The sequence below is a fragment of the Pituophis catenifer genome, unplaced genomic scaffold, assembly GCF_029215685.1.
Source record: "Pituophis catenifer annectens isolate HBS135680 unplaced genomic scaffold, rPitCat1.0.hap2 SCAF_3, whole genome shotgun sequence".
In the NCBI taxonomy this organism is placed as follows: Eukaryota; Metazoa; Chordata; class Lepidosauria; order Squamata; family Colubridae; genus Pituophis; species Pituophis catenifer.
In genome coordinates this window covers 99,613,547-99,639,432 of record NW_027256883.1, presented here as the reverse complement: position 1 = coordinate 99,639,432, position 25,886 = coordinate 99,613,547, and the positions used below count along the sequence as shown (strand labels likewise).

Sequence of the window (25,886 nt, the reverse complement as noted above, 5' to 3'; positions counted from 1 at the left end):
AATAGAGGTAGGAATTAGGAAGAGGGATAATATTATTAGGTATATTCTTATATGTTTTTAAATTAATATGTAAAGGAAAGGATTAGAAGTTGAAAGATGATTGTACTATATACTCTTAAACACCAATATTAAGGTTACTATGTCTATTAATATTGTGTAATAAAATATTGGAAATTAAATGAGGGATTATATACATGGTGGAGCAAATATTATAATGTTAACAACTTTAACTGTAATATTTATATTGTTATTATAATGATGTGAGTATGACTAATGTAATTAATACAAAGCCCCAAAAGAATATGGAAAATATGCAAAAAAATAAATAAATAAATAAAAAGAATTGAAATACTGAAATGGACAAAAGATGAAGGATATAAATAGTATAAGATTTGTGTTAACAAGATATAGAATAGAGGTGAAATTAGTAAGGGGGAAATATGTATATTTCTATATAATATGTTAAAATCAGTATGCAGATGAAAGGACTAGAAGTTGAAAGATTATTGTATTATGTACAATGTTATTATAATGACGTGAGTATGTTTAATGTAATTAAGGTTATCAAAATTGTCAATCTCTTCACTATTATTTGGTATCAAAATCAAGGACACCCAGATGCCACACTATTCATGTATTTAATACTTATATATATTTAAAAATAAAAAAACTTAATAATAATTAAAAAAAGGAAATATATTATAAGTTAGGAAGTAAGAAGAGAACTCAGCTTTTAAAAACTTGTATTTTGCACTTATATTCCATTTGAAATTGGAGAATAGACTTTAAGCTTAATTTATAGCTTAATTTAAAAAAGTGTTCCTTCCAGATTTGTCAAAATAGATAGTTCATACTAGATGTAACCGTGGTGCATTAATTTGTGCAGTGCAGAGGTAATTTGAGACAGGTAATAACTTAGTCTGGGCATTTGATAAAATACAAAACTATACTTATATACTTCTTTTTAGTAAAAATGCTCACAACTAAACACCGGCATATGCTCTTGGTCCACATTATATCTACTAAATAATTTATGTGTACTGTTCTGAATGCTGAAATGCTTTCTGCAAATTATTTCTGCTACTATTATACTGAAAAAGCATAACATATTGGTCATTTGTTATTCATATTTGATAATTGTTTTTTCTCATCTAATTTGCTATTTCATTCAAAGCACTTACATGTTATTTGAACTTTCTTTTCACTAAATTTTAAACTTCTATGAAAACCTCAAAACTGCAAATAATAAAACTGGCCAATAATATATTTTCAATTGGAAGGAGACCATGCTTGCTCCAAAGTCTAATTCTGAAATAACACTGATTTATGAAAGGTATGTTAGAAACTATTACAACTGTAGAGGTTCTTGAGTACAATAAAGCAAACAACAGGTAAAGTAGAAAGTATATACAAAATCATAGAATCAAACATTTATTGAGAATCTTTTAAAAGATAGTTAGATTACAAAGTCAGTACTAATAAAAACAACTCACCAAATTAGTTTTCTCCATCTTGGAATTTAGGACATTGGCTCCATTGCTTCCCAAAAGCACATCATATTTTTGGTTGCATGAAATATTTTCAGCAGTTTGAATTTTGGGGGTTGGAAAAGTAATTTCATGTATCTTGGACTCGGAAGATAAGCAGAGCTGATAGGAATAAGGAATAGTCCCTTCCTCATAATTTGGTGGGAATATAATGGTATTGCTTGAATTGGGAAAGGGAACAAAGCATGGAAGAAATTTCAGATTCCCTGACTGTCGGAGTTTCATCATAATGACTAGAGTTACAGTCAAGAGGAACAGAAAGGAGATCAAAGTTAAGGCCAGCACTAGATAGAACTGGAGCTCAGACTGTTGCTCTGAATCCATGGTTTGGTTATTTATTTCTGGCAGTGCCTCTTGAAAGTTTTCAGCAAAAATCAGATTGAGACTGACTGTAGCAGAGAGCGGGGGCTGCCCATTATCCTTCACTAAAACCACTAGCTTCTGCTTCAGAGCATCCCTGTCCAGAAACGTCCGCAGTGTCCTGATTTCACCCGTGTGGGCACCAATTGTGAAGAGTCCTGGCTCAGTGGCTTGCAGTAGATGATAAGAGAGCCAGGCATTGTGCCCAGAGTCGGCATCCACAGCCACCACCTTTGTAACCAGGTACCCCATCTCTGCCGAGCGAGGCACCATCTCGAAGGAGGCTGAGCCCTCTGCTCCTGGGGAAGGATACAGAATTTGAGGGCTTTGGTCATTTTGGTCCTGGATTAACAACTTCAATGTGACATTGCTGCTGAGAGGGGGGGAGCCTCCATCTTCAGCCTTCACCTGTACCTCAAACTCCCTGAGTTGCTCATAGTCAAAAGACCTTTGAGAATAGAGGGTGCCACTTTCTGAGTTAATGGAGAGGTAAGATGGGAGTGGTAGTGCCTCTATTTTGCTAGTGAGGATGGAGTAGGTGATCCTAGAGTTGCGACCAAGATCAGGGTCTACAGCTTTGATGCTGAAGATGGAGGAGCTAGCAGGATTGTTCTCTGCCACATAAACAGTGTATGAAGATTTCTCAAAGGTAGGGGCATTATCATTGATATCTGAAATTTCCAGTGAGATGGTTTTCTGTGTAGAAAGAGGGGGCATACCTTTGTCTGTGGCTGTGATTGTAAGATTATACTTTGGGGTGCTTTCTCGATCTAGGGGACCATCCGTAAGCAGCTTATAGTAGTTATTAGCTGCTGATACTATTTTGAACGGGGAAGCATTCTGTAAATAGCAATTAATCTTCCCATTATCCCCCGAATCTTTATCCTTTATATTGATGAGGGCTACCAATGTTCCTAATGGAGAGTTTTCAGGAATTTCCCTCGATAAGGAGGCAAGAATAACTTCTGGGACATTGTCATTTACATCTAATAGCTTTATTTCAACATTACAGTGTGCTACTAACCCACCTCCATCCCTTGCTTCTACTGCTATAGTATACATCTCTGTTTCCTCAAAATCTAGCTCTTCGTGAATTAAAATAAATCCCTGTTTGGAATCCAAGTCAAATTTCCGATGAGCATTATCAGCAATATTTCTATATAAATAGTTGATTTGGCCATTGGAACCTTCATCTTTGTCTGTGGCTTCCACCTGTATTACAGTAGATCCTTTTGATGCATTCTCTTTGAGGCTGACCATATAAAGTTCTTGACTGAAGATGGGTGCATTGTCATTGGCATCAATAACCCTGACCCATATTTTGGCTGTTCCATGTTTTGTTGGATTACCACCATCAACAGAAGTAAGTGTTAAATTAATACAGTGTTCACTTTCACGATCTAACTGTTTCTTTAGCACTAATTTCGGATATTGTTTTCTATTTTCCACCAGTCTAAATTCAAGTATGAAATTCTCATTAATACTTAGATGATAACCCTGGAGGGAATTTGTTCCAATATCAGGATCTTCTGCTTGTTCAAGAAGAAATGTGGCTCCTGGTAAAGAAGATTCACTTATCTCTAGCTTGATATCACCATTTAAGAAATGTGGTGCATTGTCATTAATATCCTGGATCTCTACTGTTATGTAAAATATGTCCATGGGGTTTGCACACACCACTTCAAAACTGATGGGGCAGAGTGCAGTTTCCCCACAGATTTCCTCTCTGTCAATCCTGTCTTTTACATACAGATCCCCATTTTCAGCATTAATGGAGAAGTATTGCTTTTTACCTAAAGAAAGGATATGTAGGTTGCGATTTCCCACTTCTGCAATACTCAGTTTCAGATCCTTGGCAAGATTCCCCACAATGGAACCCTTTCCCATTTCCTCTGGAATTGAATAGCGAAGGTGGTCCGAGACAGTCTGGCAGACGAAAGACAGTAAGAAGAGGAGACGTACTTGCCTTTTTATAGATCTGCTCTTAGCTTTGCTCCTGCCGTCCATCCCACCTGCGGTGAAAAGTGCTTTGTGCAATCCAGTAAACTGAGGAGTTTAAATTCCCATTAGAAAGAAAGCATCAAGAGGTTCCTGGGATTCTCCTGAGTTTTATCTACACTGCAGTGGTTTTCTTTTCTCTGCCATGGTCGGTGAGTGTCCCTCAATCCTGCTCTTTGACTGCTCTGCATTCGGTGACTGGATAGTCAGAAGGCAGGAAGCCCCATTAGATTTCCAGCTCCTTTCTGGGAACTATGTTGGCCAACAGCGGCACTCTGAGTCTCAGATGCAGAACTGCAAGAAGCATCTTAAAGAAATAACTTCACTTTGTGTCTATTTTGCAGATGATTTTGTATGGTTAGGAAGGACTGCTTGTATAGATTGCTAAGTAATCTGTTTCTTGTGTCCTTTTCAGTATTAGAAGCAATAATTTATCTAAGAAAATTTCAGAAATAAAAAATTTGCACAATTTTTTGTAACATTTTGTCAATCCGTAACTGGGAGATCCTTTTAATAGTAGGTTCCATGTGACAGAAAAGCAAAGTATTTTCAAGTTTCTGAGTGTTCCAGAAAGGGAGCAAGAAGTTAGAAAAGAGGTTGAAATACAGCCCAAACCCACATTGTGATGTAAGACATACAGAGTTGCTTTGCTAATAAGATGGGTAGCATTTAAACTAAATCAATCAATCAATCACAGGTCAGATGGATAAGCTGTTGAAAGTCATTCCCTAAAAAGTAGTTGCAAACTTTAAGAGCCAATATTGTATGTTGATAGTGCCAGATGATGGGCACTTTTCAGGAAGAAGATTGTTCTGAAATTGGAAACTGTCCTCTTGAATGGCATTTTGCTCTTAAAGTGGAACTGAAAAATAACAGAAATATGGAAATCAAGTACCTTTTATATGGTCTATAATGATTTCATACTTTATAAACTGGTAATAAGTGTACAATACACAGAGGTTGTAGTTAAGTAATAAGCATACTGAGAAGATTTTTTTAAAGATCACCTGCCCAGAGTTGCTGGAAGGCAGATGGCATAAAAATATAATTATTATTATTATTATTAATATAATAGTAACAATAATTACAGTTAAAGATGACTGCTGAAAAATTGATAAGAAAATGTAATTTACTTTAAAATGGGTCATAAGCAACAGAGATTTAATAATTTCAAAAGTTATTGATAAATTGCAGTCTTTAATATGAGAGAAAAATACTGCATGGAGAATAATTGTGCTAACTGTATCTAATTACCATTATTTAATTTTTATAAGGAACAAGTTTATATTTAATTTAATTTTGACCTGGCTTTGCTTCCTGTTTGAAATCTGCCTGGTGAACCACCTTCCAAAGGCTATATATGGAGCTTGGCTCAGAAATGCTAGCACATCTTGGATTGAAGAGATGGGATTCCGATATTTAATTCTTCATGGGTGATGCTACAAAAATATTTTTGTCGCAACTTTAGAAAGGATGTTTATGATAGTGTAAATGCCATGTGAATTAGGAGAAATTTTGCACAATAAGTCTTTTAATATCCTATTGCAGCTTTGTCAGCTATTAATGTAACATTCATATGGGTGGAGTACTGTATTAAGTTCCTAGATTTATTTAGTTACAGTACAAGATGGGCAAGGAATGTGTGTATAAATATCTGAATTTTCATTCTACACCTATCTCATAACGTAACGTAACATAATATCCAACTAACATAAAATCATAGGGCTGGAATGGACCCTCAAGATCTTCTAGTCCATCCTCCTGCCCAAGGCAGGAGACCTTATACCATCCTGAATAAATAGTTGCCCAATCTTTTCTTGAAAACCTCCAACTCTGGGAGGCAAGTTGTTCTATTGATTAATTGTTCTCACTTGTCAGGAATTTCTTCTCAGTTCCCAGTTGGATATCTATTTAACAAACTTCCACCCATTGCTTCTTGTCCTGCCCTCAAGTGCTATAGCGAATAAATTGACCCCCTCTTCTCTCTGACAACCCCTCAAGTACTGGAAGACAGCTATCATGTCACCCCTAATCCTTCTCTTCTTTGGCTAGACATACCTAGTTCTTTTAACTGTTCTCTTCAGCATTTAATTCCAAATTGTATGAATCAGTAGTGTGAGGCAATTGCAAAATGGTGAATGCAATTTAGCTGCAGAAAGAAAAATTGAATTTTAAATAATGGGAAATTTAAATTTATTTTCCATTACTCAGACCCCATCATTATAGCATCATTTGTGAGTACCTACATTAAAATAAAAAGTGCTACAGTCAATATGCCAGCAAATTTGGAAAATTCAACAGTGGCCACAGGATTGGAAAAGGTCAGTTTACTTTCCAATTTCAAAGAAGGGCAATGCCAAAGAATACTCAAACTACCACACTATTGCACTCATTTCACATGCTAGGAAAGTTATGCTCAAAATCCTACAAGCTAGGCTCCAGCATTATGTGGACCGAAAACTACTAGAAGTACAGGCAGGATTTCGAAGAGGCAGGGGAACTAGAGATCAAATTGCCAACATATGCTGGATCATGGAGAAAGCTAGGAGGTTCCAGAAAAACATCTACTTCTGCTTCATTGACTATGCTAAAGCCTTTGATTGTTTGGATCACAACAAATTGTGGCAAGTTCTTCAAGAGATGGGAGTACCAGACCATCTAATTTGTCTCTTGAGAAATCTATATATGGGTCAAGAAGCAACAGTGAGAACTGGACACACAACCACTGATTGGTTCAAAATTGAGAAAGGAGTTCGGCAAGGTTGTATACTGTCACCCTGCCTATTTAACTTATATGCAGAGCACATCATGAGAAAGGCGGGGCTAGATGAATCACAAGTTGGAATTAAGATTGCCGGAAGAAATATCAACAACCTCAGATATGTAGATGATACCACTCTAATGGTAGAAAGTGAAGAGGAACTGAAGAGCCTTCTGACGCGGGTGCAGGAGGAGAGTGCAAAAGTTGGCTTGAAACTCAACATTAAGAAAACTAAGATCATGGCTCCCAGCCCTCTCAATTCCTGGCAAATAGATGGGGAAGAAATGGAGGTAGTGACAGATTTTATTTTCCTGGGCTCCAAGATCACCGCACATGGGGACTACAGCCAAAAAATTAAAAGACAGCATACTAAAAAAGCAGAGACATCACCCTGCCAACAAAAGTGCATATAGTCAAGGCTATGGTTTTCCCAGTTGCAATGTATGGTTGTGAAAATGGGACCACAAGGCTGAGCGTCAAAGAACTGAGGCCTTTGAACTATGGTGCTGGAGAAGATTCATGCGAGTCCCTTGGACTGCAAGGCAATCAAACCAGTCAGTCCTAGAGGAGATCAACCCTGACTGCTCTTTAGAAGGCCAGATCCTGAAGATGAAACTGAAATAGTTTGGCCTCTTAATGAGAAGGACTCACTGGAGAAGAGCCTAATGCTGGAAACGATTGAGGGCAAAAGAAGAAGGAGAGGGCAGAGAATGAGGTGGCTGGATGGAGTCACTGAAGCAATGAAGGTGTGAGCTTAAATGGTCTCCGAGGGATGGTAGAGGACAGGAAGGCCTGGAGGAAAGTTGTCCATGATGGGTCAGACATGACTTTACAACTAACAACAACAACAACATTAAAAATATTTAGATAAACTGAAAATAGATTTAAGGAAGTGAAAGGATGATCAGGCAAATATAAATATGAAGAGATATTCAAGAGATTAGGTATGTTTAGGCTGGGGAAAATAATTATTTGTTTTAGTGTTCTATTTTGTGATTCTTGGCAATCAAAATAATTATGAGATTGTTAATATAAGAACAGAAAGAATAGTATAGCACTTTTTAAGCACCCCAAAGACACAACAAAGAAAAATGTAGAAATAGAGAAAATGTAGAAATGTAGGACATACAATAATAGATTTAAGTTTTAAGAAGGCAGGTTCTGAATGTTACAAAGCATTTTTTGACACTAACAATGATTTGACAGTGGATCCATCTGCCTACAAATGTAATCAACTCTCCTTTCTTGGATGTGCTAAGAGGCCAAACTAGATTGCAATCTCCCTAGAAATTTTTAATTTGGACTCTTGTATTCAACAGAGATCATGAATGGTAGCCAAAATTTTCTGAATCTATGATTCTATGGATTTGGACTTGGATGTTGACCAATTCTGAGGTTTTTTTGATTCTATAATCATGAAGCTTGAGATCATAATCATAAAGCCCATAAAGATTCTATAATAATAAAACTCACGACTACAGATCTTTTAACTTTGTATGATCACTGCACTTTTAAATGGAATACCAGCACAACTATTATTAAAAAATTGTTTTTATTTAACTGTGATTCTTTAAATACATCTATAATTTACATATCAAAAATATAAGATACTTCTTTAAATGGCCATATCCAGGCTACCAGAGTAAGGTAATGGCACTTATAATGAAAAGCATGTAGAAAGCAGAATTTGATGAGATCTTAGAATTGCCTCTACTGTATATAGGGCAGGAATGGCAGACATTGAACGCACATTGAACCTGGGATTGTGTACAGGAATATCTGCACAGTATGTGGGTTAGATCCTCCCAAATTCAGATGGGAGATGGAGAATAAGGGGGCTGAGATCCTGTGAGACTTTCAGATCCAGACAGACAGGCAGCTATTTGTCAATTGAACATTGTGGTAGTAAACAAGAAGCAGAGGACAGCAGTAAAAGTAAAATACAAAAATACAAAATAAAAGTAGCAGTGCCAAGTGACAGCAACATCATGAAGAAGGAATATGAGAAGTCGGAGAACTACTAGGAAATGTAGGAAGAACTGGAGAGGATATGGAAAGTAAAGGCCAAAGCGGTCCTAATGAAGCTAGGAACATTTTGGGCTATGACTCATAAGCTGAGAGAGTGGCTCCAACAGATCCCAGGAACAACATCAGAGCTCTATGTCCAATGTTAAGAGTCCAATGTTACAAACATCTAAGATACTGTGCAAAACTTTCAAACTCCCGTGACTCTGGTAGAAATCCTGAAATTGAGGAAGACACATACCACCCATAGGGGTGAGAAGGTTTTTTTATATATATAATGAAAGATAGTCTAACATAAATGCAAAAGTACTGCATTACCTGGGTTATCTCTTTGTTCAAACAAATATTTTGAGACTGTAAAATACAAGACATTTTTACTTATCTAAATTAAGTAAACATTTGGACTCAGAAATTGGTAGTCAAACCTTGAAGTAATATGTATCAACATAGTCCTAAAAGCATTATGACACCCCTCCTCCCAATTTTGGTATGTAACCTTCAAAATAATATCAGTACTTTGTGCAGGCATTCAAATGCTGCCACAGAATAATATGTTGAAACTTATTTAAATACAATAAGGGTCAGATTAAACGTCTTAACTTCATGCAAACACTAACCACTTAGACACAAGAACTTCTGTAATAAAATTAATAAGATAACTGATCTATGTTGAAACTATATGGAAGTTCTTTAAAAAGGAAGCTTTCCTTGATATTACACTTAGTTGGACCATTTTCTGAGAAAGCAGTGAAATATTGTGAACAAATACAATTTTAGATGTTAGAAAAGTAAAATAGAATGCAATCTACTTTGGAGTAAACACGTCTAGGAGTCTGCTGCCTTTTAAGGGTGCTGTTATAGAATTTGCAGTTAAATATTTACCTTCTCATTATTCTCCATCTCGGGTTGTAATGTTTTTCCTCTGTTGCTTGAAAGAGGCACCTCAGTTTTTTCAGCACAAAGCACATTCTCTGCAACATGAATGTTTGGTGCCAGAAAAGTAAATTCATTCTTTCTGGATTCTGAGGAGAGGCAAAGCTGGTAGGAATAAGGCAGAGTCCCATCTTGAAAACTGGGTGGAAATATGACCCCAGCTGTGGAATGGGAAACAGGAGCAAAACATGGTAAGAAACTGGAATTCCCTGACTGCCTGAGTTTGATGGCAACGGCCAGAATCACTGACAAGAGGAATAAAAATGACATCACAGCTAAGGCCACCACCAAATAGAACTGCAGGTCCGACTGATCCTCTGAACTCTTCATCTGGTTTTTCATCTCTGGAAGGGCCTCCTGGAAGTTCTCAGCAAACACCAGGTTCAGAGTGACAGAGGCCGAGAGAGTCGGTTGTCCATTATCCTTCACCAGAAGGACCAGTCTCTGTTTCACAGTATCTCTTTCCAAAAAGGTTCTAGCTGTCCTGATCTCACCCGTATGGGAGCCAACAGTGAAGAGTGCTGGTTCTGTGGCTTGAATCAGCTGGTAGGAGAGCCAGGCGTTGTGTCCGGAATCAGCATCCACAGCCACCACCTTTGTTACCAGATAATCTGCCTCTGCTGAACGAGGGACCATCTCAAAGTGGCCAGAGTCCTTGGAATCTGATGAAGGGTACAGGATTTGGGGGCTGTTGTCATTCCGGTCCAGGATAAACACCCTGACTGTGACGTTGCTGCTGAGAGGGGGACTCCCGCCATCTTGGGCCTTCACCTGCAACTGGAATTCCCTGAACTGCTCATAGTCAAAGGATCGCTGTGCATAGATGATGCCGGTCTCAGAGTGAATGGAGATATAGGAAGAGATGGGAAGTTCTTCAATGTTGCTGGTGAGGATTGAATATGTGATCTGTGAGTTTTGATCTACATCCGGATCAACGGCTTGAATCTGGAAGATGGAGGCACCAGAAGGATTGTTCTCTGGCACATAGATGCTATAGGAAGTTTTTTCAAAAGCAGGAGCATTGTCATTGATATCAGAGATCTCCAGTAAGATGGTTTTGTGGGTAGTTAATGGAGGTGTTCCTTTGTCAATAGCTGTGATTTTAATATTATACTGAGATGCTTTTTCCCTATCCAAAGGTTTATCTATCAAAAGAGTGTAGTAGTTGTCAGATGATGGAAGAATCTTGAATGGCAAGTCATTTTCTAAAAAACAAATGACCTTTCCATTATTGGCCATGTCTTTGTCATTTGTTTTAATTAGAGCAATAACTGTTCCAGTCTGTGAATCTTCCAAAATTGGATTAAAAATGGACGCGAACATCATTTCTGGCACATTATCATTCTCATCAAGGATTTTTAGTTCTACTTTACAATGGGTCATTGATCCACCTCCATCTTTTGCTGCTACAGTCATCACATATTCTGAGTTTTCCTCAAAATCCAATGGTTCCACAAGAGAAATCATTCCACTGGTTGAATCTAGGCTGAACTTCTTATTTGCATTCAGCGGTATATTGCTGAAATAATATCTAATTTGTGCATTTGAGCCTTCATCTTTATCTGAAGCTACAAGTTGCAGCACTAGGAACCCAACTGGTAGGTTTTCCCTCAGATTGACTGTGTAGACTTCTTGGGTGAATATAGGTGGATTATCATTGGCATCGGTGACATTGATCCATATTTGGGCTGTTCCAGTTTTTCTGGGTTTCCCGCCATCTAGCGCAGTAAGTGTTATCTGAACCGTTGGTTCACTCTCGCGATCAAGTGGTTTCTGCAGTACTAAATCTGCAAATTTATTTCCATCTTGACTCTCTTTCACATCCAAAGTAAAGTAAGGATTGGTGTTAAGATGATAATTCTGTAAAGCGTTTGTGCCAATGTCTGGATCTTTGGCATTCCCAAGAAGGAATCTGGTGCCTATTTGTGTTGTTTCAATTATCTCCAACTGGATTATGCTACTGAGAAACTGTGGAGAATTATCATTAATGTCTTGTATCTCTATTTTTAGATGGTAAATATTTAACGGATTTTCAATAACCACTTTAAGATTAAGAACACACAGTGGGATACGGCCACATATTTCCTCCCTATCTATCCTGTCATTCACACAGAGGTTTCCATTTTCTGCACTGATTGTGAAATACTGCACCTCGTCCAGAGAGATGGCATGCATTTTGCGAATTGCCAGTCCTTTGAGACTCAGTCCTAGATCCTTTGCAAGATTCCCCACTATAGAATCTTTTGACATCTCCTCAGGGATGGAATAATGAATCTGTTCGGAGACGGCCCGGTAGGAAACCGACAAGATTAAGAACGATAGTACTTGCCTTCGGATTGCTCTGCCATTCCCTCCTTGCCCTCGCTCCATCTCCTCTGCGATAAAGTGACTGCCTCAAAATCTCACCGGAATGCAGAATAGTAAGAAACACTCTCGTTTCTTCTTAATGTCTGGGACCTTCCTGTTTCGCAAGACTGCTTTGCATTTGTGATCTACTGTTTCCCCTCTCTTTAACGAAATGCCGGAATCCTCCTTTGGGAAGCATCTGTATAACAAGCAGCTCTTCTCCATTCTCTTCGGCGTCCCAGTTGGTTAACAGCGACACCCTGAGCTCAGAGGGGAAAGTGCAAGGGATTCTATTCCACAAGTAATAAAAAAGTAATAGTGGCGAATATAAAAAAAGTGCTTGGATGTGACCCGTTTTTGGGGTGTTCATAAATGACCCGTTTTTGGGGTATTCATAAATGTTATGTTAACTGAAAACTCCAACAGAGTTTTGTAAGAGTTGACCTTGTAGCCTTTTTTTTTTCTTTCTTCTTCTTGCTGCAATTCTAACATAGCTCTTTCAATGAACTTTCATTCACTGAGCTCTTCATATTATGGTATACAGTGCAATGTTAATACTTGTTAACTTAGAATTCATTTCAGTAGACTTGGCCTCAGAAAAATAAGCACATAACTGAAGATTGAGTGTTTTATGTATCTTAATACTCTTACCTACCTCATGGCACACAAGCTAGACTCAATAAATGGGGTGACAATGATACTTAAAATATATCTTAAAGTTCTTACTGTATTTTTACCCTGTTGCTTTGATATTTACTGCCCCTATGATGAATACAGTCTATAGGTTCTGTATATCTAAAAATAAAGGTACAATGTGTTTGATCCTGAATTTAGTTTATCCTGAACCATACCACCATAGCACCAGAGGAAAACTACTAAATGTCAATTTTCTATTTCTTTTCTTTTACATAGACAATAGTTTTACTAACAAGATGAAGAAGGAGCACAAGGAGCATGAGTTTTAAGCATTAGGAAAATGTTCTTAGCAATAATATAACTTTCCAAATAATCTGTATGGTCTGCCTATAACAATTGCTGACAGATCTGGAAAGTCAATTTAAATCATATAACCACATTCCTGAATTCAATGGCAAGCAATATAATATTAGAGCATAGTTTTCATTAATGAAACCACCCAGGATTTGAAAATGTAATTGTTTTAATGTCTCTTTTACATCCTTTCACTTCTCTAATATTTCTAGTAATGTTTTTTTTCTAACTTCTATTATGTCATTTTCTCTTTTATCATTTAATCTGTATATAATCAATATGCTAGTAAAACTTTGTTTTATAAATAGACCTCCTTTCAGTAACATTATTGTTGCCATTATTATTGTGAATATTTGTACATATTTATATTTATAAAAAAGCTTTCTGTCAGTGGTAAACATAATGGATTAGTATTAGTATGCATTGTATATATTATTTCAAATGAGAATATTTTTGAGTCATTTTAAAGTTACCAAGAAGTGTTTTTTGAGACCTGTCTATGTGCATAATTCCATGCTGATTCCTTTTTATTTACATCAGAGCATATAAATTAATATGAGTTGATTTTTTCAGCTACTTGACATGCATGACATGCATGAGATTATAAATCATACTTTATTGTCTGTTCTTCTGTTTGGAATGTAAATTTCTGCCCTTTGAAATCCATGAAATGACTTTATTGTTTGACTGAGCTCTTCACTTTGTATCAAGCAGCAGAAGTAGGATTTGACACAAAAACCTTTTCACTGGTAAAATACTGGATTTTATATACAGTATCCTAAAATTGTCCTCCAGTTTTTAAACGCGGAAGCCCACAACTGCAGCAAACAACCTAGTTGCAAATGTTGTATTACAATTAATATTGTTTTTTTTTTTTTTTGCAAAACCCTGATGTCAGATGTAGATTCCACCATTCTCTTGTCAGGGCTATTGAGGGTGTGACAATGTGATAATGGTTCTCCTTTTTAAAAAATAATTGTTGTTAAATGAAAAGAGAAAATGAGAAAGTGTGCTTTAACTAAACTTTTTATTATTATTATTTTTAGACTTCTAAAGTGTAAGTTACTTTGACAAATTAATCAACAGCATGGAATATGTTGAGAAGAAAAAAAGCAATGAGTCTTTTTAAAACCTTTTTATTATCTCTTTCAAGAGTAAGGCACATACATTTAATATGGCATATGTGGATTATTAGTATATCTATTTGTATGAAAGTTTTTCCTGTGCTCGGCAAAGATTATAATTAAAACTTAATTAGTTTAATTTATTAAAATAAATACATAGAAAATAGAAATGATTTTAGATGAATTATAGTGACAATAGAAAACAAAATGGGATTTCATATTAGCTTCATCTTGTAAAAATGTCTCACATGAAATATTGGCATCCATTATTGAGACAGTTCATGTGTATCAAAAAAAGTGAACCATTGTGAGTGCTTCAAATGCTCTCTATTATAGTAATTAATTACAAGAGTTGCTATTGTAGAATCATTAAAAAGTTATTCATTATATATATTTGAGGTTATTGCTACTAAATTTCATTCAAAACATTTCTATTCCTTTCACTAGAAAGATCTATGAAAAAAAAATATCAATTCTTATCTGGTTTCAATCATACTTATAAAACAACACACTTATGACAGTGTAAAGTACCCAGAATTGCTTGGCAGTGAGTTGGGTGGCATATAAATTTAATCAATAAATAAAATAAATCTTTCTTAAAATGAATCACTGAGTAAAATAGATAACTGGACTAGAGGTAGTTCTCGTGTTACAACAGTTCATTTAGTGATTGTTTGAAGTTACGGCACTGAAAAAAGTAACTTATGACCATTTTTCACAGAGACAACCATAGAACATCCCCATTGTCATGTAATCAAAATTCAAAATTCAAATATTTGGCAACTGACTCATCCCCAGGGTCATGTGATCACCTTTTGCAACCTTCTGATAAGCAAAGTCAATGGGGAAGCCACATTCGCTTAATAACGTTACTAAGGTGACAACTGCAGTGGTTCACTTACCAACTGTGAGGCAAGAAAGATGGAAAAATGCACAAAAAAATTTCTCGCTTAGCAAAAGAAATTTCTGGGCTTGTGAAGGACTACCTTCACAACTGATGTGATAACCTTATTTTTACACAGAAATCAAAGGACCTGGTAGCTTTTATAGAATCTTTTAACATTTTCAATTTCATTAACAAGATACGTAAAGTTGTTACTCTTCAAAAGAAAACTCACCAAATTAATTTTCTCCATCTCAGAATTTAGGACATTGGCTCCATTAGTAGGCAGAAGAACATCAGAATTTTGGTTGCATGAAATACATTCTGCAGGTTGAACTTTGGGTGCTGGAAAAGTAATTTCATGTATCTTGGACTCGGATGATAAGCAGAGCTGATAGGAATAAGGAATAGTCCCTTCCTCATAATTTGGTGGGAATATAATAGCATTGCTTGAATGGGGAATGGGAGCAAAGCATGGAAGAAATTTCAGATTCCCTGACTGTTGGAGTTTCATCATAATGACTAGAGTTACAGTCAAGAGGAACAGAAAGGAGATCAAAGTTAAGGCCAGCACTAGATAGAACTGGAGCTCAGACTGTTGCTCTGAATCCATGGTTTGGTTATTTATTTCTGGCAGTGCCTCTTGGAAGTTTTCAGCAAAAATCAGATTGAGACTGACTGTAGCAGAGAGCGGGGGCTGCCCATTATCCTTCACTAAAACCACTAGCTTCTGTTTCAGAGCATCCCTGTCCAGAAACGTCCGCAGTGTCCTGATTTCACCCGTGTGGGCACCAATTGTGAAGAGTCCTGGCTCAGTGGCTTGCAGTAGATGATAAGAGAGCCAGGCATTGTGCCCAGAGTCGGCATCCACAGCCACCACCTTTGTAACCAGGTACCCCATCTCTGCCGAGCGAGGCACCATCTCAAAGGAGGCTGAGCCCTCTGCTCCTGAGGAAGGATACAGAATTTGAGGGCTTTGGTCATTTTGGTCCTGGATTAACAACTTCAATGTGACATTGCTGCTGAGAGGGGGGGAGCCTCCATCTTCAGCCTTCACCTGTACCTCAAACTCCCTGAGTTGCTCATAGTCAAAAGACCTTTGAGAATAGAGGGTGCCACTTTCTGAGTTAATGGAGAGGAAAGATGGGAGAGGTAGTGCCTCTATTTTGCTAGTGAGGATGGAGTAGGTGATCCTAGCATTGCGACCAAGATCAGGGTCTACAGCTTTGATGCTGAAGATGGAGGAGCTAGCAGGATTGTTCTCTGCCACATAAACAGTGTATGAAGATTTCTCAAAGGTAGGGGCATTATCATTGATATCTGAAATTTCCAGTGAGATGGTTTTCTGTGTAGAAAGAGGGGGCGTACCTTTGTCTGTGGCTGTAATTGTAAGATTGTACGCTGGAGTGCTTTCTCTATCTAGGGGACCATCTGTTAGCAGCTTATAGTAGCTATTAGCTGCTGATACTATTTTGAATGGGGAAGCATTCTGTAAATGGCAACTGACCTCCCCATTATCCCCCGAATCTTTATCCTTTATATTGATGAGGGCTATCAATGTTCCTAATGGAGAGTTTTCAGGAATTTCTCTGGATGAGGAAGCGAAAATCACTTCTGGGACATTGTCATTCACATCTAGTAGCTTTATTTCAACATTACAGTGTGCTACTAATCCACCTCCATCTCTTGCTTCTACTGCTATGGTATACTTCCAGGTTTCCTCAAAGTCTAGCTCTTCTTGAATTGTTATAAGTCCATTTTCTGGATGTAAATCAAATTTTCGATGAGCATTATCAGCAATATTGCTAAAACAATAATTGATCTGGCCATTGGAACCATCGTCTTTGTCTGTAGCTTTGACTTGTATTACAGTAGATCCTTTTGACACATTCTCTTTAAGGCTGATTTTGTATACTTTTTGACTGAAGACAGGTGGGTTGTCATTAGCATCAATGATCTTGATCCATATTTTGGCTGTTCCAGTTTCTGGAGGGTTCCCCCCATCAAGAGCTGTAAGTGTCAAACTAATGACACTTTCACTTTCTCGATCTAACTGTTTTTCCAGTACTAATTCTACATATTTGTTTGTTGAATCATGTTTACTAATATCAAGAATAAAATATTGGTTAATTGTTAGATGATAATCCTGGAGGGAATTAGTTCCAATATCAGGATCTTCTGCTTGTTCAAGAAGAAATGTGGCTCCTGGTAAAGAGGATTCACTTATCTCTAGCTTGATATCACCATTTAAGAAATGTGGTGCATTGTCATTAATATCCTGGATCTCTACTGTTATGTAAAATATGTCCATGGGGTTTGCACTCACCACTTCAAAACTGATGGGACAGAGTGCAGTTTCCCCACAGATTTCCTCTCTGTCAATCCTGTCTTTTACATACAGATCCCCATTTTCAGCATTAATGGAGAAGTATTGCTTTTTACCTAAAGAAAGGATATGCAGGTTGCGATTTCCCACTTCTGCAATACTCAGTTTCAGATCCTTGGCAAGATTCCCCACAATGGAACCCTTTCCCATTTCCTCTGGAATTGAATAGCGAAGGTGGTCCGAGACAGTTTGGCAGACGAAAGACAATAAGAAGAGGAGACGTACTTGCCTTTTTACAGATCTGCTCTTAGCTTTGCTCCTGCCGTCCATCCCACCTGCGGTGAAAAGTGCTTTGTGCAGTCCAGTAAGCTGAGGAGTTTAAATTCCCATTAGAAAGAAAGCATCAAGAGGTTCCTGGGATTCTCCTGAGTTTTATCTATACTGCAGTGGTTTTCTTTTCTCTGCCATGGTCGGTGAGTGTCCCTCAATCCTGCTCTTTGACTGCTCTGCATTCAGTGACTGGATAGTCAGAAGGCAGGAAGCCCCATTAGTATTTCCAGCTCCTTTCTGGGAACTATGTTGGCCAACAGCGGCACTCTGAGTCTCAGATGCAGAACTGCAAGAAGCATCTTAAAGAAATAACTTCACTTTGTGTCTATTTTGCAGATGATTTTGTATGGTTAGGAAGGACTGCTTGTATAGATTGCTAAGTAATCTGTTTCTTGTGTCCTTTTCAGTATTAGAAGCAATAATTTATCTGCTAGAAAATTTCACAAAGCAAAAACCTTCCACAATTTTTTCCTGTATCATTCATAAGTTTTCTGCAATCTATAACTGGGGGAATTCTTTATTAGCATGATCCATGTGACAGAAAAGCAAAGTATTTTCAAGTTTCTGAATGCTCCAGAAATCTTCACTGGACAAGAAGTTAGAAAAAGAATTCTGAAAAAAAGTTATATAAGCCAAAATACTGTATAGACCAGCTGTTTAAACCTTGATTCTGCAGTTGAAAATCATTTCCGGAAAGGTAATTGTGAATCAAATGTAGATTCAAAATTAATTGGTGGTGATTAAATCCATTTGTAAAGAGAAAGGAAAACATTGTTCTGAAATTGCAATCCTGTCTGCTGATTGACATTGATCCTTTAATATGTAAATAGAAAATATTTTATAACACAAATGTTAGTGTCTGGAAATGCTGTCCTTTATATGTGATCTAAAATGATTTCACACATTATAGATTTCAATTTGGTAATTAGTGTCCAATAGACAGAAAAGTGGAGCTGAGCAAAGAGCATGGTAGTGTTGTGGCAATATATGCATGATTTCTGTGAAACTGAATCTTCAAATATATACTGTAAATGGATATATGTGACATCAGAAATCTGATTTCTGAAGTCTTTGGGCTACATATATTACCTCTTGTGAGGATTTTTTTAAAGTATATTTTTTGAAAGTACAGTATATAGTGTGGCTCCTGGAAGGGTTTGACATCATGATATAGGATAGAATTACTCAGGCTTCTCTGTGTACCTTCAACAGAACAGAAATACAGCCCTCAAGTAAAGGATGCTCAGTCAAATGCAGAAGTTTTCTATTTTTCCCTTTGGCATTCTGGTACAGTTGGAAGGATAGTCAAGGCTTTGAAACTGTTAAATGCTTCTGATTTTTTTAAAAACACTCTTCAAAGAGATCCCTTAACTCCTCACTCTCTTCTACACATTGTTACAATGATGTATAGAGGAGATCAACCCTGATTGCTCTTTAGAAGGCCAGATCCTGAAGATGAAACTCAAATATTTTGGCCACTTAATGAGAAAGAAGAACTCACTGAAGAAGAATCTAATGCTGGGAAAGATTGAGGGCAAAAGAAGAAGGGGACAACAGAGAACGAGATGGCTGGATGGAGTCACTGAAGCAGTAGGCGTGAACTTAAATGGACTCCAGAGGATGGTAGAGGACAGGAAGGCCTGGAGGAACGTTGTCCACGGGGTCGCGATGGGTTGGACACGACTTCGCAACTAACAACAACAAGAAATAACATTTTATTCACTTTCTTCTGGAAGATAAGAACTATCATATTTTTCGGACTGTAAGATGCACCAGTGTATAAGATGCACCAAGATTTCCAAGAAGTAAGCAAGAAAAAAAAGTTTTTGCTCTCCCCGGCCCCCTGGAGCACTCTTCAGGCCTCCCAAAGCCTCTGCGTGCCGTTTTTGCAAAAAACGGGCCTGTTTTTCACAAAAACGGGATTTGTGGGGTGAGGCTTTGGGAGGCCAAAAATGGCTATATTCGGTGTATAAAACACACCAATATTTCCACCCTCTTTTTTTTGGGGGGGGGGAAAGTGTCTTATACTCTGAAAAGTATGGTATTTACTGAAGACTGAATTTGAAAAGCACATTCAAAGAATATTTAAAGCTATAGGTCCTATACAAGTCAACAATCCTTTCAAAAGTTATTGCTAAATTGTCATTTTTAATATGATAGTGTGGAGAGTAGTAATATTAACTACTAATTTTTATGACAACCAAATTTAAATCAAATTTGGTTTTTCCTGGTTTTGCCTCCTTTTTGAAAACTGCCCTGTGACTTGCCTTCCAAAGGTCATACACAGAGGTCAGCTCAGAAATGCTGGCCCACCTTGGCTTGTCTGAAATTGTATGCTCGAGCAGTGGGTTGGACTAGAAGACCACCAAGGTCCCTTCCAATTGTCATTCTTTATTCTGAAAAGTTCCAATATTTAATTCTTCATGGATCATGCTACCAAAGTCTCTTTGTCACCATTTCACAAAATGAGTAACCATACTAATGTAAATCCATCTGTTAGAAATCTTGAATAATCACACTTTTAATGCCCTGTTTTCAACTAATATAGGTTTTTCCTGTTTCTCTGCCTAGAGTTTCATGTTGTAAAAATCTACACTTCTTTTGTAGTTTTTGTGGAAACACTTCAAAAATTTCTTGTTGTTTTCTTCTTCTGGATATTTTCACCTTCCCTCTAAAGCCTGCAGCTGTATGATATGTTGAGAGTCTTCCATCCAAGTATTAATCTAACTTTGTTTTGCTTTTGAAGATCAGCCAAGCTCAACCAAGATTAGCTTGATAAATGCTATCCCCTGGGCTTTTGACTGATGCTTTTAGTGCTCTGCTGAATATTTTTTTTACTATTCTTATTGACTATGGTCATTCAACCTGATAAAAGAGAATTTGCTGGCTTTTGAAATTTATTTATAACAAGAGAATTCCAGAGAAGTTCTTATTGGTGGAATTCAATGTTTCATATTCATTTAATTACAAGATGCTCACAAAGTGTAAAGTCTGATCATTCTACAATCATCTCTGAAAATTGTGTGAGTAAATAAGTGTGATATGGTAACAAAAAGGCAACAAAAAGTATCAAAAAGTTTATCCTTAGTTGTATATTTAGTGCCTGGTTTTGTGACTTTAAGTAATTAGCAACAATTATAAGAATATAACATTAAGATGAGAAGGAAAATAACAGTACTTTTCAAATCCTTGAAAAAAATAGAACGGAAGATAAAGATCTTTTCTCTGTCATACAGCAACAAGTTTTAAGAAAGCCGCTTACAAGTGGATTTTAGAAGGAACTTTTCAAGAGTATCAGTGGTTTGATTGTGGAACCAATTATACAGAAATATGGTTGGCGCCCTTTCCATGGCTAAAATTAGATATTAGATTAGATACGGTGGCCAAACTATGATTCTGTGGTCTTAGATCTGGAAACTCTTTGTTTCTATTATCATAAACTCATGGCTACTAACTTTGGATGAGTGGTACACTTTTGAAGGGAATATCAACAGGACCTACAATTTTAAAAATCTAATTAATCTAACCTGTAGTTCTTTAATTTAGTTTATTCACATATAAATTACTTCTCTTAGATGCTGTGGTATACCCACTATCCATATTGAGTATATAGTCGATATATCCTTGAGTATAAAAATATCCAGAAAGAAGTACTGCTTGAGCACATAGGGATTTCTCAAAATCAAATTAATTAACATAGACTTCAATAAAAGGTGAAAAATTTATACAGTATGTTCTGAAGAGAAACCAGACTATATAGATTATTGAAATGTTTTTAAAATTAGAACTGATTGTTTATCTATATAATGGAGAAACATTTAATATAAAGGCAAAAGCAAATTGTTACCAGGTGAATCTCCTTTGATTCGGTAATATTTTCATGCAATAAAAAGCAAAAGTACTTATATATTCTTATCTAAACACTTGATATGTAATATTAGATAAATATGCATGAGATTGAAAACTGAATACTTTCAGATAGAGAACTGATCACCTAATATCAGTCAAATATTGATGTCCAAATGAAAAGTACCATATCTCTTGGTATTGCCATAATCCTAAAATCATTATGTCAGAAGGGAATTAGCATATTTCCTTTAGATTCAGGACATCTTTGCAAGAGTAATTCAAATACTATCTGAGAATAATGTTAAAAAGAGCATAAACTCCCCTTCCCTATTAAAAACTATCATTTGCAATATGCACACAGGATACAACATAAATAAAACATAAGTAAAATAGGACCATAAATAAAATAAGAGCAGTTTAAAATCTTCAAGTTCATGGAAGAGTCATTACCTAGACATAAGAAATTTCTTTTATCAGAACTGCAGTGTTAAAAAAGGAACTTACCTTGCTATTGCTTTCAGTTGGACAATTCAAATTAATTATCCCACATTCTGAGAAAGGGCATGTGAAATTACTTGCCAGAAGAAATAGTACCAAATACCTAATTCGTTAGGATTATTTTGGGAAGCCCTCTATGGTCTAATCAGGCAGCCAAAATGATAAAGTCACCGATGCTGAATATAGAACGATAAACTATCTCCTTTCCTAAGCATTTTCTCTTAAACATCTCTGTCCCTATGTGAAAACTAGCAAGTTACCTGAAATATATAACTTTACCTATATTTAGCAGCTTTGCCACCTTGGCCCACTGTGATGACTACTGCTCTCATGGAAGGGAAATTCAGAAGAATCCCTTATAATGACCAATTACATACTTGTGGATCAAACACAGTGGAATCTGTTAGCCATGCTTTATTATATTGCCTCTTGTACAGAGATATCAGGAACAGGTTTATTTCACTGAACTAATCAAGACACATAGATTTTTTATTGTTCAACTACTGCTGGCTGAATAGTATAATCGTACATCTCCAGGAGTAGCCAAACTCTGCTTTGCTGCCTGTAAATTGAGAAACCAACGTAAATCTAGAACCAAACTACACCCTGGGTAGAAAAAAAAGCTTCTTTCTCTCTTTTTCTTTCTTTTTAATAGGTTTAATTTATTTTTTTGTATTTTCCACTATAAATAACATAAATGAATTTTTTAAAAATGAATATTACTTGAGAGAATGATAAAAAACAATGAAATTACCTTCTGAATAATAGGTGTAGCATTGTGCTGTTTACTACGGGATAAATCTATGGAGTTTGATTTTAATTTATATTTACCTTCCCGTTATTTTCCAACTCAGGATGCAAAATGCTTTCTCCGTTGCTTGAAAGAGGCACCTCAGTTTTTTCACCACAAAGCACATTCTCTGCAATATGAACGTTTGGTGTCAGGAAGGTAAATTCATTCTTTCTGGATTCTGAGGACAGGCAAAGCTGGTAGGAATAAGGCAGAATCCCATCTTGAAAACTGGGTGGAAATATGACCCCAGCTGTGGAATGGGAAACAGGAGCAAAACATGGTAAGAAATTAGAATTCCCTGACTGCCTGAGTTTGATAGCAATGGCCAGAATCACTGACACGAGGAATAAAAATGACATCACAGCTAAGGCCACCACCAAATAGAACTGCAGGTCCGACTGATCCTCTGAACTCTTCATCTGGTTTTTCATCTCTGGAAGGGCCTCCTGGAAGTTCTCAGCAAACACCAGGTTTAGAGTGACAGAGGCCGAGAGAGTCGGTTGTCCATTATCCTTCACCAGAAGGACCAGTCTCTGTTTCACAGCATCTCTTTCCAAAAAGGTTCTAGCTGTCCTGATCTCTCCCGTATGGGAGCCAATAGTGAAGAGGGCCAGCTCTGTGGCTTGAATCAGCTGGTAGGAGAGCCAGGCATTCTGTCCAGAATCAGCATCCACGGCCACCACCTTTGTTACCAGATAATCTGCCTCGGCTGAACGAGGGACCATCTCAAAGAGGTCGGAGTCTGTTGAAGGGTACAGGATTTGGGGGCTGTTGTCATTCCGGTCCAGGATAAACACCCTGACTGTGACGTTGCTGCTGAGAGGGGGACTACCACTATCTTGTGCCTTCACCTGCAGCTGGAATTCCCTGAACTGCTCATAGTCAAAGGATCGCTGGGCATAGATGATGCCAGTCTCAGAGTGAATGGAGATATAGGAGGAGATGGGAAATTCTTCAATGTTGCTGGTGAGGATTGAATATGTGATCTGTGAGTTTTGATCTACATCTGGATCAAAGGCTTGAATCTGGAAGATAGAGGCACCAGAAAGATTGTTCTCTGGCACATAGATGCTGTAGGAAGCTTTTTCAAAAGCAGGAGCATTATCATTGATATCAGAGATCTCCAGTAAGATGGTTTTAATTGTGTTCAATGGAGGAGTTCCTTTGTCAAAAGCTGTGATTGTAATATTATACTGAGATGCTTTTTCCCTGTCTAAAGGTTTATCTATCAAGAGAGTGTAGTAGTTGTCAGATGATGGAAGAATCTTGAATGGCAAGTGATTTTCTAAATAACAAACAATCTTTCCATTATTACCAGTATCTCTGTCATGTACATTGATGAGAGCAATAACTGTCCCAGACTGAGAATCTTCCAGAACGGGACTAAAAACAGATGCAGTTATAATTTCTGGCACATTATCATTCTCATCAAGGATTTTTACTTCTACTTTACAATGGGTCATTGATCCACCTCCATCTTTTGCTGCTACAGTCATCACATATTCTGAGTTTTCCTCAAAGTCCAATGGTTCCACAAGAGAAATCATTCCACTGGTTGAATCTAGGCTGAACTTCTTATTTGCATTCAGCGGTATATTGCTGAAATAATATCTAATTTGTGCATTTGAGCCTTCATCTTTATCTGAAGCTACAAGTTGCAGCACTAGGAACCCAACTGGTAGGTTTTCCCTCAGATTGACTGTGTAGACTTCTTGAGTGAATATAGGTGGATTATCATTGGCATCGGTGACATTGATCCATATTTGGGCTGTTCCAGTTTTTCTGGGTTTCCCACCATCTAGCGCAGTAAGTGTTATCTGAACCGTTGGTACACTCTCGCGATCAAGTGGTTTCTGCAGTACTAAATCTGCAAATTTATTTCCATCTTGACTCTCTTTCACTTCCAAAGTAAAGTAAGGATTGGTGCTAAGATGATAATTCTGTAAAGCGTTTGTGCCAATGTCTGGATCTTTGGCATTCCCAAGAAGGAATCTGGTGCCTATTTGTGTTGTTTCAATTATCTCCAACTGGATTATGCTACTGAGAAACTGTGGAGAATTATCATTAATATCTTGTAGCTCTATTTTTAGATGGTAAATATTTAACGGATTTTCAATAACCACTTTAAGATTAAGAACACACAGTGGGATACGGCCACATATTTCTTCCCTATCTATCCTGTCATTCACACAGAGGTTTCCATTTTCTGCACTAATTGTGAAATACTGCACCTTGCCCACAGAGATGGCATGCATTTTGCGAATTGCCAGTTCTCTGAGACTCAGTCCTAGATCCTTTGCAAGATTCCCCACTATAGAACCTTTTGACATCTCCTCGGGGATGGAATAATGAATCTGTTCGGAAACCGCCCGGTAGGAAACCGACAAGACTAAGAGTGATAGTACTTGCCTTCGGATTGCTCTGCCATTCCCTCCTTGCCCTCGTGCCATCTCCTCTGCAATAAAGTGACTGCCTCAAAATCTCATCGGAATGCAGAATAGTAAGAAACACTCTCGTTTCTTCTTAATGTCTGGGACCTTCCTGTTTCGCAAGACTGCTTTGCATTTGTGATCTACTGTTTCCCCTCTCTTTAACAAAATGCCGGAATCCTCCTTTGGGAAGCATCTGTATAACAAGCAGCTCTTCTCCATTCTCTTTGGTGTCCCAGTTGGTTAACAGCGACACCCTGAGGTCAGAGGGAAAACTGCAAGGGATTTATACTTGCATACCACCCGTTTTTGAGGTGTTCAAGAATAAATGTGGAAGAATTGGCATTCTGGTGTTTCTTTTTACTCTTTATGATGCTTTAATTGTAACATACCTCTTTCATGTTATAACCTCTTTATATCCTATTGTGCAGTGCAATGTGACACCTGTCAACTTAGAATTGTCTTCACTAGACCTGGTCTCAGGAAAACAGGAATATAATCTGCATCTTATAACATACCCTTTGGCACATAGGCTAGGCTCCAAGAATATCATGAGAATTAATTATTATTGATACTTGAATCTCAATCTTCTGATAGTAGTAGGCAAATCCTAATATTATTGTCCTACTGTTTTGATAATTTCTTTTGTATCTCAGACATATCTCTTTTTTCCTTATCACACGCTTATCTCCTT

The 25,886-nt window shown here is 37.2% G+C and overlaps 3 protein-coding genes and 2 pseudogenes across 5 annotated transcripts in view; all 5 read right to left on the bottom strand.

Moving 5' to 3' along the window:
- The window catches only part of LOC139314882 (protocadherin gamma-A4-like), a 234,618-nt gene that overhangs the window by 158,626 nt on the left and 50,106 nt on the right, over positions 1-25,886 (bottom strand). Inside the window, exon 1 of one of the 3 annotated variants that reach the window (XM_070940847.1) lies at positions 15,203-15,286. The exons of the other annotated variants lie outside the window; for them this stretch is intronic. Within the exon in view, the coding sequence (XP_070796948.1) occupies positions 15,203-15,220 (18 nt within the window). The 5' untranslated portion in view covers positions 15,221-15,286. Of the gene's footprint in view, positions 1-15,202; positions 15,287-25,886 lie in introns of those variants that run through there. 3 annotated transcript variants of the gene reach the window in all.
- LOC139313863 (protocadherin gamma-B5-like) lies at positions 1,476-3,914 on the bottom strand. Its single transcript, XM_070939341.1, has one exon. It carries the CDS (start codon positions 3,912-3,914, stop codon positions 1,476-1,478), a length of 2,439 nt encoding a protein of 812 aa, XP_070795442.1.
- On the bottom strand, positions 9,562-11,994 carry LOC139313860 (protocadherin gamma-B5 pseudogene; annotated as a pseudogene).
- LOC139313857 (protocadherin gamma-B5-like) lies at positions 15,229-17,623 on the bottom strand. The gene is made up of 2 exons (XM_070939334.1): positions 15,305-17,623; positions 15,229-15,240 (listed from the first exon to the last, which is right to left on the bottom strand). The coding sequence occupies exons 1-2, from the start codon at positions 17,621-17,623 to the stop codon at positions 15,229-15,231; spliced, it is 2,331 nt and encodes a 776-aa protein (XP_070795435.1).
- On the bottom strand, positions 22,467-25,213 carry LOC139313852 (protocadherin gamma-B5 pseudogene; annotated as a pseudogene).

What these genes read in the sequence shown, in the direction of transcription:
- LOC139313863 (XM_070939341.1), bottom strand. Translation starts at nt 3,914, where the DNA reads ATGGACGGCAGGAGCAAAGCTAAGAGCAGATCTATAAAAAGGCAAGTA.
- LOC139313857 (XM_070939334.1), bottom strand. Translation starts at nt 17,623, where the DNA reads ATGGACGGCAGGAGCAAAGCTAAGAGCAGATCTGTAAAAAGGCAAGTA.